At 41.2% G+C, this 18,184-nt stretch overlaps 1 protein-coding gene across 5 annotated transcripts in view; it reads right to left on the reverse strand.

Annotated features, from left to right (window-relative positions):
- Positions 1-18,184, reverse strand: part of MAP7 (microtubule associated protein 7) — a 202,352-nt gene that overhangs the window by 23,045 nt on the left and 161,123 nt on the right. For 4 of the 5 annotated variants that reach the window (XM_088452536.1, XM_088452517.1, XM_088452554.1 and 1 more), the window contains exons 3-8: positions 13,236-13,313; positions 11,860-12,023; positions 11,476-11,593; positions 6,198-6,308; positions 4,886-4,999; positions 3,867-4,024 (exon numbers count right to left, since the gene is read on the reverse strand). In XM_088452536.1, coding sequence (XP_088308662.1) covers positions 3,867-4,024; positions 4,886-4,999; positions 6,198-6,308; positions 11,476-11,593; positions 11,860-12,023; positions 13,236-13,313 — 743 coding nt within the window. The remainder of the gene's footprint in view (positions 1-3,866; positions 4,025-4,885; positions 5,000-6,197; positions 6,309-11,475; positions 11,594-11,859; positions 12,024-13,235; positions 13,314-18,184) is intronic. The other variant, XM_088452527.1, reaches the window with a different exon arrangement.

Raw genomic sequence — 18,184 nt, forward strand, 5'->3', positions numbered from 1 at the left:
AGGACGGCTGCCACTTCCCCAGGGCTTCTATGGTCCTCTGCAGGTGCCGCCGCCTCCAATGATGTCTCGAGTCATGATTGGCTCGCGGCGGCTATCTTAGAAAATCAAAGACGGCCGCCGCGAGACAATCACGTCTCGCGACGTCATCGGCGGCGCAGCTGCGGGACCGGCGCCTGTTCGGGTGTCGGCGACGGGCATGGATCCAAGAGGATCTAGTCTCCGCCAGCCATTCTGCCGAGTACAGCAGCGGCGCCCATTTTAAAATTCAAAGATGGCCGCCGCGAGCGGCTAGCGGCGGCCAACTTTGAATTTCAAAAATAGCGCAGAGGCGCCATTTTTGAAATGGGCGCCGCTGCCGTATTCGGCAAAATGGCTTGCGTTGTCTGAATCCTCTCGGGTCCATGCCCGCCGCCAACGCTCTTACCGCCGCCGGACCCTCCGCCGTCAACACCCGCGCCCCCGCTGACACCCGCTGCTTTGCCCACTACCGCACGCAAACGACGGCCATCTTGCTGCACCCAAGTGAAGCCACTATGACTACACCTGCTGGAAGCTCCTACTGCGGCTGCGCAACAAGTTGAAAAGTCCTATCTTTATAATGGCGCATTCTTGAGGTAATAGTTTGAAAACTGTAACTTTCTAATTCACCTGAACCCCAAAAGCACGTACCCTGGCACAATAGCTACCTAATAAAACAAACCCCAAGTCTAAATTCCACCCCTACCCTGAGTTTTGCCTTCCCAAATATCCCCCATAGACTACTGCACAAAAGGGTTCCTAATTGACAATGTCAGAAAAACTGACAGTGGAGTATTTAGATTACTCCCAAATCCTCATTTTTTATGTTTTTGCCCTGAAATTCTACCAATTCCATCTCCCTAGCGTTCTCACCCACCACCTCATGCTGCTCTAGTGATAACATTTTCATATGCCCACTATAACCACATCATTTCCCCATAATATTAAGGGCCTGAATACTCCACAAAAATAAACAACACTTTCCACATACTTGCAATTATAAAAGGGTGGTCATATATCTTTTTACCAGAAACTCACTTCCACAAACATTGTCACCCTGAGCTCCTCTATAAAAAGTCCATGCATGCAATTCCAAACACTAGAAACATGGAATTGCCATACTGATTGCCAAACACCTGACTTTTCATCCCCTTAAGATTCATAGACAAAAGAGGGCAGGTATCTCTGCCTTGCTGGAAAATGAAATAAACTAGTTAACATTTATGCCCCCAACATGGATCAAGCTGCTTTTTTAATGCTATTACGTATATACTCTCTTTAACCTGTATAAAGGAGAAATTATAGCTACTGCAGACTTTACCATGGATAGATCCCTCTCAAGCAACCCCCCTGACAGAACAATCTACCATAATTCAAGGGCATTTCAGGATTTTCTGAACCTGCAGCAGCTCTATGATATATCACAGTTCCTCTGTCCATAAACTATCATATCTATAAATTTATATTCTTTATTCTCCCCAGCCTTATCAATTTACTGTAGAATTTACATAATCCTTCTCAGCCATGTCTTAACCCTAAAATTATATTCTCTATAGTATGATCTGATGATGCACCTATCACTTCTGACCTTGCCAATCTTGTTCTTAAACCTTATAGATTGATTAAAGAGTCCATGATCCAACCCTTAACCTCTAACTACCTACCATCCTCTCTGATTACCTCTGCAATAACACCTCCTCCCCAGTATCTCCCCAATTACATTTTTGGGATGTCCATGAAGCCATCCTCAGAGGACATCTTATAAGTATAGCCTCCACTTCTAAGAAAAAGTATCTTGCTAAACTAACCCATATGAATACATTTTGAATGATTTTAAATGGCAAAAGAAATAAATGAAATACAGTTTAAAATATGGCTGAGAACATTAGTATAACATGATATCCCACTAGCCAAAAATAAATGGATTCTGCTGTTGTGAAAGTCCCAATATGTTGCACCTGGTTGGTGTTCAATAGGGAGAGAAACACGTTCTCTCTATTGCTTGCTCCTTTTCTTGGGTGAAAGCCATGACAAGATTTGTAAAAAAAACAAACAAAAATAAACTTTTGAACAGGGAATCTTACAAACCCTTCAGCAGAACTTTATTTATTTTATCCAAATCTAACATTTTACCAGGTGTTTCCCAATACCAGAGTCTCGTACTACATTATCTCAGTTTGAAAGGCTTTGCATATCCCCACCATTACAGAGGTATGATCTCTGGCTCTACAGTATTTTGCTAAACTCCATGTTGGCATCACAGACCAGTTATAAAAGGGAATGGAAAATGGATCTTAGACAACCCCAGAGGAGAATTTACGGGAAATAATTAGGTATAAGAGCATCTCTTGTTCCAGATCAACCTTGATCAAGGAAACCTATACAAGAATGGACAAACATTCTTCCAAACTGGCCTCACACATTTTTTTGCTGCAGCCAAATGTTGTAAAGCTAAAGTTTGGAAGGGTCCGGACTCACCTTGCATTTCTTCTTTAATTTCCTAGGTCTGGTTCATTGCCCGTAAGGAAAAAACATAATGTATGCGCGATAAACATACTACTTTTGACAATGTCTGGGCCCAGGGTTATTTTATCAAAGAAATTCACTGAACACTTAATTATCCCTTCAACAAAGACCCTTCTCATTCAATGGCTTACACCATTTCTCATGCATTCCATATGTACTCTCTTCTCATCTAGCTATGCCATGCCATCCTAGAGCTCCTCATGCCCACTTTATTGTGCTATTGGTGATCATCCCTCTCTCCCACCCAATTCTTTTCTTGCTATAAATGTGTCCACATACATCTATCCTCCGTGCGCTACAAGTCGCGTTACACAACGCGTGAGCGCCGTGTGACTCGGTAGTGCCAAGTGTCTTTTCATGCGACTTTTTTCCTTCAAGTGCATCTTTTTCGCACAGTGTGAATAGGACACACAAGCAGCTTATCCTGATTAAAATGATATGTGGCATGCCTATATTCTGTGTGCGACTTTGGGTGTATCTGCATGCAAAAATTACGTTACACTGTCAGCAGCTGCTTATGCGTCCTATTCTAATAAGACACATTGGAAAGGAAAAAGTCGCTCAAAAAGACGCTTGGTGCTACAGAGTCACGCCACGGAATGGTGCAACTAGAAGGGCTGTGTAACACGCTAGGTGGCTAGATGTATGAGAACACATCTGTTATATGCATGTTTCCAATGACATTCCATCTTGCATATTTGGTTATTTGAAGCATTGGATTCTTTTTTTTTTTACCTTTGTTTCTTGGAACGTTAATAAATGTATGCAAGTCATGTTCAATAAAAAGTAAACAAAAAAAAATATGGCATCTTGTGATAATGGAGAAAACTCACACATTCACCCAGTATTACTACAATACCGAAAACCAGTTAAAACACTTGCAGACTATCTTTGGTAGCTGCTGCTCAGTCTACGCAACATGAACCTAGTGCAATAGTCTGTGATCCGTGGGGTTGGCCTCAGTAACTCCTCCCTTCCCTCTCCGTTTTTTTTCTCCTTGTTCCCACAACCAGCAAGCGTTATTTCAGGCCTATGTGTTATACAGGCATTCTTCCACTTATATCACACATTTTGAGATTTTATGTAAGTTATAGTGTTCTCACTATTTTTTTGTGGTAACAAGGTATGTGATAATCTTTTTTTTTTTTTGGGGGGGGGGTTTAGCTCCATTATGTCTGAGTGCAAACATTTAATACCTACTACGGTCAGTATTGAAATATTTGCAAATCAAAATAAAGTTGTTAATAAACAAAAAAAACATAGAAAAGTCTTTTGGTACTCTAGTCTATAAAGAATAAAACTCTACAATGTAGCATACTTACACTCCTAGTCCCTGCAAAGTGTGTGGTTCTTCTCCTTCCAATGGCCTCTTGTGTTGTGATAAAGAGTTTTAGCTTCTCTGAACTTTTACTGATTGGAGTTTTGTAGGGCTGAGGGCTTATGGGGCTGCAAGATGCTGAACGAGGACAAATGGGGATAACTAAGGTGATTTTAAGAGAACATAATTGGAGATGCGGACAATGAAAATGCCAGAAGCAGGAAGCACCGTGGCAAGAGAAAGAGAAAGAAGAAGTCTGTTAATACCAGCAAGAGAAATGACATAAACCAAGACCATCAATGCAGCCTGCAAACCCAAGTACTGCAAAATACACTCGTATACCCACATTTCAACAAAGAGTTTAGTTTTGTAGGGTATATTCTCTCCCGTGGGCAGCCTGCATGATACCCGCCCTGTACTTCTCAGGCGGTGACAGGCTTCTGAGTGTAAATTAAATGCACAATCAGCACTGATGGTTTTGGCATGGTCTGTCATAGCACAAAACATTTGATACCACAATGATTGGCGAATAATTAATAGGAGATAAGGAGGCGATTTCAGAATTTTAATCACAATAGGAGAAACCCTTTCACCGTGCAAGTCGTTACAGGAATTTAGTGAACCAGATACAATAGACAGAAAAGCTAGCAAAGCATTGGCAGAATGCACAGTACGTACAATAGGCATTGTATAGGCTATATATACATTTAGACAACACAAAGTACAAAATAATCTTTTGTCACACCAGCCTGTTCGAAAAGTTTACTGATAGTTCTCTTTAAAACATAACAATGGTTGATATTGTGGTTTAGTAAAACTGGTGCTTTGATCAGTAATCTTTCTTTAAAGCAACTTTACAACCAAAAACATGCAATAAATATGAGGAGCTGTAACAAGAAAACACCTGCTATATATCTCGCAATCACAAACAGATAACAGGAACATTTGACTGCATGCTTACATGTGACAAAGAAATCAGACACAATAAGACCCAGAAATCATGGCATGTGATGGACAATTTACCTGCATCTCCAGATAGGGCAGCTGTGCTTTTACTTCTGGCCAAGTAAGAGTGTGTGGGGGTTAGCAATCTTGTCACCACACTGGACTCCCATGGACTAAGTTGCGGTCGGCGACCTGGTAGCCATAAACACAATATTAGACCTGAACATTCCCAGTGATTGCGCTACAATAATAAAAAAAAAAATCATCCCATTGTCCAGAAACACAAACACACGGATGAGTATTCAAGTTGACCTATATTCATGAAGGAATTAACGCTATTAACTTATATTACAAGAAATCCAACTGAATGTGTGTCAGGTCTACATTTATTTCATTTGAGACTCTTACCTCTGGAGGATCTAACTGTGCTACAAAGTGACCTCAAAACTGAAGTTGAGAACCCAATCTTTGGGATAACTGGACCTTTTCATCAATTGGAATGACCTTGGAGCTGATTAGTGTATATTTGTCCTGTATTTCTGTTGTCCCATTCCTAAGTTGTTTCAGAGTAACTGAGCAAGAAACCGTGTAATTGCTTTTTGCTAATTTATAGTGTTTTTACTATGGACATACTATCCTTAGCAGACCAATACTTAACTCATTAATAATGGTGGCTACCCAGGTTCTTCACTGTTAATTATAAAAATCTAGTTAAAATGATTCTTTAAAAATATTGAAGAAGACCGGATAATAAAATAAAACACAAACGTAGACTATTTTTAATTAAAATAAATGTTATATGTACTGTAAATCCTGTGGGATAAAGCAAACTAAATGACCAAACAAAGCAAAAGGCACAAATGGATGTTTGAAATAAGTTTAAATGGTATGAGCTAGAAACATTAGGTACAAACAACCAAAATATCACAAAACATGTGTTACACCACAAGGAATGCTTACATATGAAGTACAATAACGATGATGGTAATCTGCATTCACCAATGAGAACACAAAAATAGTGTTATGCGGAAATGGAAGAACTGCACACAATAGTAACTACTAATCACATCACAAGACAGTCGTCTGCAATTGACGTGCATCATGTTATGCATAGGGAAAAATTCAAAATAAAGAGGGCAACTACATAAGGCATCCTATTGCTGGCTTTAAATGCCAGCGGCCTGATGTTTTGAATGAGTATTTACTATACGTACACAACTCAGAGCAAGTTTAAATTGTCCATGTATTAAACAGACAGTTTAAGTAGGAAGTAGGCTTGTTGTTGGAAATTCAAAGGAATTTACATAAGTAACACTTTTGAGGACATTAAGGAGTTAATTATTACATTATTTTGCTTGACATGACCTGTACATTTCTTATGACACTGTACCTCTGTCTGGAGAATTAAGTAATGTTGCAGAAGATGTGGAGAGGCGCTTGTTTATAACTGGATCAACGTGTTTCGAAAGATTCATTGTTGAAACTGACCTCCTGTCAGGATCTAAAACAAATGGAAATATTGCTAATTGGCAGCACACCCATAAAATGTATTACCCCATGAGTGCACGGTCAGGTAATTACATAGTTGTTGCTTTAAGTCTTGTGCGCAGAAAACCTGAAATGCAGTGCTCAAGCCATACCAAGATCATCATCAGCAGAAATATATTCCGCAGGAAGGACTAGAATAAATATGACACCCCCTATCTAAGAACAAAGCACTGAAACACTAGACACACCTACTTCTTGTATGACCTCAGGTTGTGTTTGGTGGAGGAGAAGGGAATGGACACTGGGGTTGCCTGGAATGCAGCTATTTCAAAAACTCTCTGGAGAGGTCAATTTAGTTTTCCATATCCACAATCCAAGTCATGGTTAGCTGGAGGTGACAAACACTGGGTGTAAAGTGTCCATTTTAGACAGGTATAAGAAATGGGGGCTGATTTTGAATCAGGCGCAATGCCGATGGGAATTTTTTTTGCAACTACGCATGCATCTATACCCCTAAAAAGTTGCACAGTATATTTGTCCTAAGGAGTTTTTGCAGATTTGCAGGGTTGACTGAGCAGCACGGACTCTGGAATGTATTGGGTGTTGCTGGGCTGTGACTGACTGGTGGCTATTCAGACACACAATGATATTCAGTGTTATGGGTGTTTCACAGGAGTGGTATCGGATGCTTAAATCGCATACACTGGAGGTAATTCTCTGACGGAGATTCTGCACCTAGCATGGTGCTGGTGTAAGTGCCGATGGTGCTTTCGATGGTTGAGCCAGCAGCCAAAGTGGGTGTTCCATCCCATGTGCACCCAGATGTGAGGCTGTACACCAGAGGAATAGCTGATATTAGCATAGGCACAGATGCAACTATGGCTACAGCAGCAGCGTCCAACTCAGAATCAGCCCCATCATATTATCTAATTGTACTTAATGCTTATTATGCCAACAGTGTTAGTTCAGCAAGTGCAGGAGCTTTTTATAGTGAAATCTGTAATTACCTATATAGATCTGGATAGATGGCACCAATAACAATGTGTGAGTGGTTACTGGTGAAGTACAGAACAGCACACTGGAACACACATGTAGTTAAGGCTGTATTGAGCCTTTAAAAAAGTTTGTTTCTTAACCTTTATCTTACATTTTGATTATGTATTAGTTTAGGGAGAAGCAAATACCCTGTTCACTCCAATGATGTATTGATTTCAACAGTATCTGTGAATGGTGCACAAAACATATAACATCTAGTGTCAGTTCTTTGGGCAAATCTACCTTGTTAATGAGAGGTCAGAGGGGAATTGCCAACATAAAGGTAAAACCAACTCAAATAACCATGCGTTACAACAACGGTATGTAGTATAGACCTTCTCACAGTGTGTCAAAATGTGAAATGAATGGGCTGTAGAAGACCACATCGAGTGCCACTCCTGCCAGCTAAGAACAGGATAGTGAGGCTACAGTGGGCACAGGCTAACCAAAGCTGGACAACTGTAGATTGTAAAAATGTTGCTGTAAAATCATGATTTCTGCTGCAGACTATTTTCAGCAGGATAATGTTGCAAAGGACACTTCCTTCTAGGTTGATTCCACGAACATAACAATGAGACTCGCAGCATAAATGTGCAGCCGACAAAGCTGCAGCAACTGCGTAGTCCTATAATGTGAACATTTAAGGATGTTTCCTGCACCTTCTTAAATTCATGCCACAAATCATTTCAGCAATACTGGGGGTACAGGGAGACCGACCCAGCACTAGAATGGTGTAAGTAATAAAGTGGCAACTGAGTGTGCATGGGTATGTATACGTGTGCGAGATACATACACACAACACAGTGTACAGGTATTGGGAAAAGAAAACAACAACCATTTGATCAGTTGCTATGGACTGTATCACATCTATACACAGGATACCATGCTAATAATATGGGCTGTAGCACAGCTGCACACATGCACTACGTTACTTAATGTACCAATTGGTATGTAAGCACAAGTAGGGAACGCAAGTACTGTAGAGGATACACTGACAAGAAACAAGTCTTCTTACTACTGTTCCCACATGAGATGGATAACTGAAGCACAGAGACACGCATGCAAATCACATGGGAAAGGCAACACTACAATACAAAGGAAATGGATGAAGAGAACTGTAACGTCATATATTAAGAACGTGAAAGCTGTTGTAGCCTGTGTCTAACTAATTGTGTATAAATTGGCACAAAATAAGTATTTCTAGGCTAATATTAAGCAAATACGGTGGAAATCAATTTACTACAAGCTCTTTTCACCATAGGGATAATAACCGGGTTGTAGAGGACACAAATCCGCTGCTTTACAAATCCAATGAAATAGCTTCACTGTGAGAATAAATCTTTTTTTCCATTCAGATAACTAATTGTCCTATTGTTAGTTATCAGAGAACCTAGTAGTAAGAGAGTGGTAACACACAAAGGTATGAAAGATTAGATTTTGGTTTACAGACAACACACCAGAAATATTATCTGGTTTATAGTAGCAATAGAGAGACCTGTTTACCTATTGCCAACATTTCAGAAAACAGTGACAAAACATAATGTGTGCCATTCAAGCAATGGATTTGCATTTATCTCTGTACTAAACATAGCATGAAAGACTTTGGGGTACTAACAGATAGGCTCTACGTCACAAAGGAGATCGCACAAAAGCAGTGGTTAAGGGAAAAATCACACACAGTGGTTCAAGTACCACCTCTTCTAACACCACCCTTAGCTTGGAGGTAGTGTGCCAGGTCAGATAAATCGACAGTGGTGAAAGAGGAGTCAACAAAGAAACCTAGGAAAAGAATATGCAAAAGTGATGAAAAAGGAAAACTATAAAATGAGAAATTAAAACATATAAATAAATTATAATGATGGTTTGTGAGATGACTGAATTTACAGTACCAGTACAAAATGTTATACAGTCACTGCATAGATGCTGGTAAGTCTGTCTTACACTTAAGTAGGTTCCATTTTAGACTCCAATATAAAGCGTAATCTTAACTGATATTAGAGCAGCGATTCTCAAACTCGATCCTCAGGACCCCTCACGGTTCCCATTTTCTAGGTCACTCAGCAGGTGCACAGGTGTAATCATTACTCACTGACATATTTTAAAGATTCACAGGTGGAGCTAGTTATTTCACGTAATGCTATGAGGAGACCTGGAAAACATGCACTGTTAGGTGTCCTGAGGGACCGAGTTTGAGAACATGTGCATTAAAGGATTACTAGACTTAAACATAATGAAGACAAATTGCTAATAAGCTTCTAATGACTTAAGTTACACAGTTAAAAAAGATGAATAGTATCAATAACTGCAAGCAATGCTGAGTAAATTAATTTGACATTGAAGAAAAGTCAAAACTGTACTCTCTCCTGTCTGTCACTATAAGCACTAATGTCGCAGGGGTAATTGTTGCCTGCAGTCGGATGGCACCTGATGCTCCTAACATCTCAGAGAGGTACTCTACAAATGCCATCTAATAGGGTCTTCATGATAGAAGTCTAAATTTGCGATCACTCCACCTGGGGAAATTGTGGACTGAATGGACTAAGGGCCTAATTCAGAGATGTACATAAACATGATGGTTTTCATACAACTCTGATGTTTTCAGATCTTCATATGCGCAAAAGTCACGGTGCACATGTGCAGATCCGAGGATGCAATGTTGCTCGCAGTTCACCAACTGCTGCAGAATAATTGACATGGAGCTGGGGGAGACGACAGGCAGTGCGTCAGATCCATTTTCTGGGTGTGCTGATACCAGTGGTTGCATCCTTTAAAGCAGCTTCATTGGCTTCAGCAGTGTGAATTTCCAGGCCATCCTAAGTAACCAGAAGATTACTCAGATGATCGCTGTTCATGCAGATTATTCAATGCAGCCAATCAGAAAATATACTTCTATTTACACAAGATGCTTCCTGCAGCATTAGCATATAACACAGCTGCTGTGTATAAAGATGTAGTGGCTGTGTGATATGCATCCATCTCTGAATCAGTCCCTAAGACAGGTCTTTCTATGTGATTACCATTCTTACAGGCAGTGGCATATCTATACTGGGTGCAGAGTGTGCAATGTCCAGGGGGCCCCACACTGCTCATCCTGCACCAACCAATGTGTGGTGTGGTGGCTTCCTATCCTTGGCCCATGGCGCCATCTTTCTAGTGCTGTCCTCAGAAAGATGGCACCGTACAGGAGCTAGCAATGATTCTGGCACTGTGACTCTTTTGTGCATGCACCATCTTTCTGAATTTATCATCAGAAAGATGGCACCACAATACAAGTATAGGGGAGCTGGGGCACAGCATGGTTTTTAATACACCCCTGCTTACTAGAAACCCCCCCCCCCCCCTTCCCCCCCGGCAACACCCACCACACATAGGCCCTCATTCAGAGCCGTACGCTCTGAGCAGAGCGCACGCTCTGCATGAGGGCCGGGCTCCTTTTTCATGGAGCGTCCTCCTGGACGCTCGTATAGCTGTGGGTCACCACCCACAGGCTATACGAGCGTGCATTTTGATGGCCGCGATGGTCGTGACCATCGCGACCATCGAAATTGCGAGCCGGAGCCTGCGGTTGAGGTTTTCAACCGCAAGCTCCGGAGTGATTTTGGCTCTATCAGAGCCAAAATCACTCCCACTGACATCACTAGTGATGTCAGTGGGCCGGCTTCTGACGGGAGGCGTTCCCGTGGGAACGCCCCCGTCAGGGAGGCACGCCCCCGGCACGCCCACCAAAGGGGGCGTGCTGTCAATCAACATTGACAGCACGCCCCCTTTGATCGGACACAACGAGCGAAGGAAAGTCCTTCGCTCGTCGTGTCTGGCGCATGCGCACGACGGAGCTCCCTCCGTCGTGCGCATGCTCAGTGCAGACCATCGACCCACTTGCGAGCGTACAGCCGCTCGCGAGTGGGTCTGAATCAGGCCCATAATCCGCTCTACCGCCAAACCAATTTCTAGAGTCAGAGGTGACCTGTGAATAAGCTTCCTCTCAGGACTCCCTGTGCCTGATGAAGACTATCTCAAACCTAGCCTTGTTTTATAGCAATGCACAATATTATTATTTATTAATATCTGTAAAAACAGCACCATTAACAGTACAGTACTTTAAAATTGGGAACAAAATAGTAAACTCTGACTCTTCTCATTATTACCTGAAGTGCTGACGCTTGTGTTGCTCTGTAGCACGCCGCCCCAAGACCATCTGTTATTTTTCTGCTTTGGCTTCTGACTTCTTTCCATTGTACGCTTTACTACTGCTTCATGGCGTTTCTTATAATAACAAAACATATTGTTACTTGACTAATATATTGTATTATAACCTGACCGCCCTCCAAGCAAAAAACTTTCTTTTGGTAGATGATCTATAAAAGGGCAAGTAAATCAAATAGAAATGCACCATCAAGTATAGACATAGTTATTTAGGAAAAGTACCATCTCAAAGTAGGCTGTTCCCAAACTCCCCAAACACCTTTTTCCCATAAACTTAATAATAAAAACACCTACATGCAAGTAGCGCTAAATGCCAAGCGACCTACTTTTTCTTCCTCCAGTTTCTGCTTTCGCTTCTCATCCACGGCAGTGCGCCTCCTTTCCTCTTTGATCCTCTGTTCTTCTAGTTTCTTCTTGCGCTCCTCCATATGCTTCTCGTAGTGCTGCCGAGCTCTCGTCTCTTTTTCTAACCATAAAGATTCTCTTGCGGCTGAAATGAGAGAGAACATGATCAGATTTCACTCTTGGGAGTATCATTTCATTTATTTATTTTTTGTTTTAACCCGGTGGTTCACCTGTCATGTGGGCACATTTGATGTATTTTATTAACAGAGACTTCACATTCTGCCCGCCTAATCCAAGACATCCTGCAAAAAGCTTGTCAGTGCCAATTACCTATCATTAGCAAGATTTTTATCAATGAGCTTACACATTAAAACCAAAAATAGCTATGATTTAGAGAATGCTCTGTATAAAGATATGCCATACTTTTTTTTTTTTTTTACATTAAACCTGTGAAAAAGTAACAAAAGTGCAAGTTCATACAAAAGTAGCACATTTATTTTACCCCTTTCAAGCAAAAAAACACAAAAACTATTTCTGTCTCCCCACAGAAGACCAGGCAAATATTGCAGCCCTGTTTAAGGTCTTTAGAAACATTGCTGTCAAGGTCATATGGAGACATTTTCTCCCTGGAGCTTCCTACAGACAGAGCTCAGTGGTTCTGAGGGCTTAGAGGAATCCCTGAGCTGCTGCACAAATAACCTCACATATTATTTATGATGTTCCTGGTTGTGCATCCTTGTTAAGCAAAATGCTATATCCTTAATAAAGAGATGTAACTATCGTGGTATTTGACCGGAATGGTATACGTTTACCGATTCCGGGAATACCTGTTTTCTTACTTTTTTACTGCTATTAAAACATGGGCTTCAAATATATTACATAGGATTACACATAAAAACGTGTTATTGTGGTTTTTACATTTCCTTAATGACATCAGCATTTTGTACTTCTAATAAATGTGATAGTGAACAAATTGATCAGAGTTCCCCAAACCTAAAAATGGGTTAAGGATAATCTGCGCCCCATCGCGCCAACAAGGCCCTAGATAGCATGAACCAGCTACATCTCAGCACCTTGTCAATTTCTAAACTGTATGTAAATTGAAGAGCTGGGGGTTCTAAAAGGAAAACAGCAGATTAAATGCAAGTTCCCAATTAAAGAACAATTTTCAATGTTACTGAAAATGTGTATGGAGATGTTTGCAATTCTCAGTAGTATGATGTTTTGTCATGTTTTTGCAAACATTCAAAAAATAATATATTTTCTGAAACGGCAACAAATGATCAATATATGTATTATGAGGTTTTCTCTAACTAAGCAAGTTTTACATTGGCAAATACTAGCAAAATATCCATACCTATCAGTTTCTCACGTTCCTCTCGACGCTCTCGAGCAAGTCTCTGTTTCTCATCAACCTTCAGAACAAGATGAGGTTCTGGAAAAAGCACAGAAAACACCAAATTTCAATTAAAGCACAGAGACATTTGAATGGCAGTGATAAAGATATAGATTGACAAAAAATATGATGCCCCCTTGCGCAGTCCAGGAGCAGCTACAAATTCAAATGAGGTGTTATCAATACCGAACAAAAATCACAATCAAATACAAACAGTAGAACAGTGCGCTCCTATTGGAGGGTTAATAAATATAATTATAGTTCCCAAATGTCTGTCTCTTATTCTTAGTGCTGAGTGTCTTCTTTATACGAAAATTTTCAAATAAGCTCTCTCCGTGTATGTGGAGGAAAAACAAGAGAAACAGAAATAGCTGATAGTGTAATACTTTAGATGACTCTATTGTAAACGCCGATAGTAGAAGTAGATCTATTAAAGGCAATATAGAGATCTAACATCTATTATCTTACTAATTATACATTCTATATGTGTACCATATACACTATATACCCAGTATATTTTAATGAAGTTTGGACTAATTCCAAGCAGTAAAAAAAAGGGAATTTCTTACTAACCACTAAGGGGTGGGATCTCATATGGGATAAATATCTGCTGGTTTGGATTAAACACCACTTCCTTGATAAAGACCATCAGTCGAAACGCGATGGTGTGGTGTTAATTTAGCCATTTACCATTGGATTAGCAAGCCATCACTTCACCACTTGGGTAAGAATACCCGGGTTTTGTTTAGCGTTTTTTGTATTTTTTCTGTCTTGTGTACTGTTTATTCTCCCAGTGGTGGGATCATCAGTGATGCTAATTTGGTCCCTGTGTAAGGATATGGCATTTTAAGAGGATACAGTTTGGATTTTACAAATAAATAGATAATGTTTTTATTATCAACTCGTTATCAATATTTTTAAAGGATTGGAAAGGAATTTCTACTTTAAAGATACTGCTATATGAGGATCCACTACAATATATGTGTAAGCATATTTGATCTATAGGAGTGGCACGCGGTGTTATAAGGATAATTGATTCTGACACTGAGGAATAAGAAGTTGAAAGAAACCTTTATATGTATGGTGAATATCTATGGATGTAAGCCTTATTGTGAGCATTCAAGTATATAACCTCACTTGTTGGTGAGGTGTTACGGATAACTTCACACAGACCCCATTACTTCGTGGATTGGATTGTGTTTTTGGTATTCCATATATGAACAATAGAGTCATCTAAAGTATTACACTATCAGCTATTTCTGTTTCTCTTGTTTTTCCTCCACATACACGGAGAGAGCTTTTTTGAAAACTTCGTATAAAGAAGACACTCAGCACTAAGAATAAGAGACAGACATTTGGGAACTATAAGTATATTAATTAACCCTCCATTAGGAGCGCACGGTTCTACTGTTTGTATTTGATAAAGATATAGATATCAGGACAGTGGTGCACTAAGAGCGGGAGGGGGTGGTTCGACTACCCATAAACCCTTACTGACAGATCAATTTTTTCTCTCAGATGGAGGGGTGTCAGCAGGGCCGTAGCTAGAATAGTGCGGCCGGTGCCATCGCACAGGGCACCACAGGGCAGGGGGCGCTGTTTGGGCCTGTCAAATTCCTGTTTATTATCATTCTTGCTTGTAGCTTCCTCTTATTTCATCCCCAGCATCTCCTGGCCTCTCCTATCTCTTCCCTGGCCCTTCCCCATGAAGCCATGGCCCTTTTTTTGGTGCACTATGTCCCTTTGAAAAATGAGGGGGGCGCCAATGCTCTTTCTGGCACAGGGCACCAAAAAGTCTAGTAACGGCTCTGGGTCTCAGACCTACAACAGACAATTTTCTACCTATGTATCTGGAGCGACGAAGGCAGGCTCAGTGGATGGCTCCTGCAGCCATACAGGGGATATGTTCACCGTCAGTTACATCAACCTTCACCATGTATTACCACATATTTCTCAGCATGACATTCCTGAAACTGGAACGCTCAACCTCATATACCGCAGTCAGACATTTAAAACATTGAGCTAATTGCTCCAGCATAGGAAATCTGGTAAATCTAAGTATATGCAGCTAGGTCTAATTGTCAGTGTAAGACCATTGCAACTAAGTAAATCTATGTCGAGTGTAGTAGCTGCAGGGGATTGAATATGTAATATGTGGTTGCACACTACATAGATCTGCTTAACAGCGATGGTTTTAAACTGACCATTAGAGATGTGTCCTCATACATCTAGCGTCTTTACACCATATGGCGTGAGAAGCCCGGCACGACTGAGACTCTCTGAGAGGAGTAGAGTACATGTATTATATGCATCTGCAAGTCAGCAAAAAGCCACAGAGTGTACTAGAGACGCTGGGCTGAGACTTTTGACCACACAGGAATTGGTTTTACACACGTACAAAGCGGAAGATTAAGCACGAAACTTGGCGTGAAGAAAGGAGTTCTTTTTGAGCGAAAAGCTGCTCAGTGTGGCCCAGTCACCTGGGACCTGGTGTGCCAAGAGGGGCTATTTGGCGCAACTTGAGCAACAGTGTATGACAACATCTGCAGCTGCATATAGTTAGAATTACCAGGCTTGCCATGCAGAAGCAAACAGCTCCATGTGTCTGACTGTAGTGCGTGAGTTTGAGAGTCCTGTGCATGCCATGCTCAGAATTGTCTGTTTTAAATAAAGGTGGATATAACAAAGAAAATGTGCACACAATATGGTATAGGAAGCTCGGTGAAAGTATGTCTGCTATACTATATGAAAAATAAACGTGTGCATACACAGAAAATATATTGCCTGACAAAAGTCAAAAAACTAAAAACCTAATGCTCTGTTATACCCAGTCAATTCTACATATTTATTATTTTGTGGCAACTGGAAAACAATTTTGCCTAACTTCAAAAGCAAATAAAGTCTAATTTTCATGAAACACATATAAATGAGAATATATGTACAACATTTCATTAGGGTTCCCTAGTACCTGGATTGCAGAACCGACAGTGAGATTTCCCACACGATTATCCTAAGGTGCCCATTACAAATGATGAAACAAGGTACATAAGCCATACATAACACAGGCAGGCTAATTCCCTCCTCTTAGGAGACCTGTCATGTGGATATTTTTTTTCAGTCAATGATGCAAAATACTCTATTTGCGATACTAAGGAGTTTCTGTCTGTACCCAATTTGGACACCTCCATCATCTTCAGCCAGGGTCCAGCAGATTTTTATTTATTTTTGTTATACAGTAAATTGATATTTCACACAAGAATTATTATTTTGTTTGAAAATGGGTTTTATTTACAGCTACAAGTAATGGGATTAAATATATGTTCTTATTTTATACCAATCTATTTAAGCTTCAATGTGAAAATACTACTACTGTTTTGTTCTTTGTTTTTTTTAATTATATATTCTTTTATGCAAGATAAGTCATGGGTGTGAAAATAGAGGAAGAGGAGCATCTTACAGTGTTCAATGACAAAAAATATTCATATGAAACACAGCTGTTTTTCATTGTTTGTTCCTGGTGCTTCAAAAATATGCAATACATATCCCAGATATATTTGGAATCACATATTTTGTTTATAAGTCAACTATCAATTATAGCGCTTCCACCATCAATACTCTTTTCAATTACACATTGAAACCAAGGTTTCTAAACTATACTGTACAGAAAATGCACTGACAAAAACATACTTCAGGATGAAAGCTTCCACCCAAAGCAGTAGCAGATTTACTGCTAGGCAACCAAAGCGTCCGCTTACCACTAAGGTGCTTAAATAGGGCTGAATAATGGTGGACCGCGAGCTCCACCAAAAATGCCTGAGTGCTGGGCTGGCTGAAAACTCCCGGCAGGCTGTCAGTGATTAGACAACTGCCAGATGCCGGATCCAGCACTCACCTGCTGTCTCTTGATGCATGGGGGCAAGGATATGGTTGAGCAGCTGCATACAGTGACCGTGGGGCGGGGGCGCATTGCATGTAGCATTAGTGAATCAGCGTGTGGCTCTACAGTATACAGGGCAGGCTGCACTGTGACTGTGTGCTATGCCCAGCCTGTGTCTTACAGTGCTCGCCCGGCTCCCATTCCCTCCTGCGATAAGCAATGAGAAGGAGGGAGATCTAAAAGGTGCTGCTAGGCTCCGCCCCTTTTTGGGGACGTCTACGCACAGCAAATTTGAGACTTGGAAGTATGTAGAAGGATCGGTATGAAATACCGGGGGCTGTTTTCAAATCCTGACAGGAGAAGCCCGACCAGAGGAGATCCCGATGCCAGCTGGTAAGTACCTTAACCCTCCCCTCTTCCCCCCTAACCCTCCATTAGGGGTGCCTAACCCTATGTCCCCCTGGGAGTGTGTAAACCTAACCCCCCCCCTTCCCGCCCTCTAAACCTAGCCCCCCCTTCACGCACTCTAAACCTAACCCTTCCAGGGGGGTGCCTAACCCTAACCTCGCAACACTCCCTAAACCTAACCCTCACGGCCCCCTCGGCTAACGCTTAAGACGCCCCCCGGACTTACATTGTTTGGGATGGCAACCTTTGGCATTCCGGCGTCGGGATGAAGATAGGCGACACCTATCTTAAGTCCCCCATCGGGCATCTCCTATCGGGATATAGACCAGCGGCATTTAGTTCGCCGGTCTATAAACTACATCCCATATCCAGATAGTTGTAAAATTATGAGGGCATCCATGCACAACAAGTTGGTAGGTATGCAGATGGTTGTAAAATGATGTACAGTAAGCTATCATTATCTGGCAGGTGTCGGGAGCGGCAAATGCGCGGCAGTGGCGCTGCGCACGCTTAACACCAGCTTCTCGAGGCTGCATTGTTCCCTAGCTTTAATCCACGATTGGAACATGAGTAAGTGATCTACTATTCCTTTTTTCTAATATAAAAGTGATAGGTTTGCCTCCAT

Source organism: Taudactylus pleione, unplaced genomic scaffold, assembly GCF_031769625.1.
Source record: "Taudactylus pleione unplaced genomic scaffold, aTauple2 ptg000006l, whole genome shotgun sequence".
NCBI lineage: Eukaryota > Metazoa > Chordata > Amphibia > Anura > Myobatrachidae > Taudactylus > Taudactylus pleione.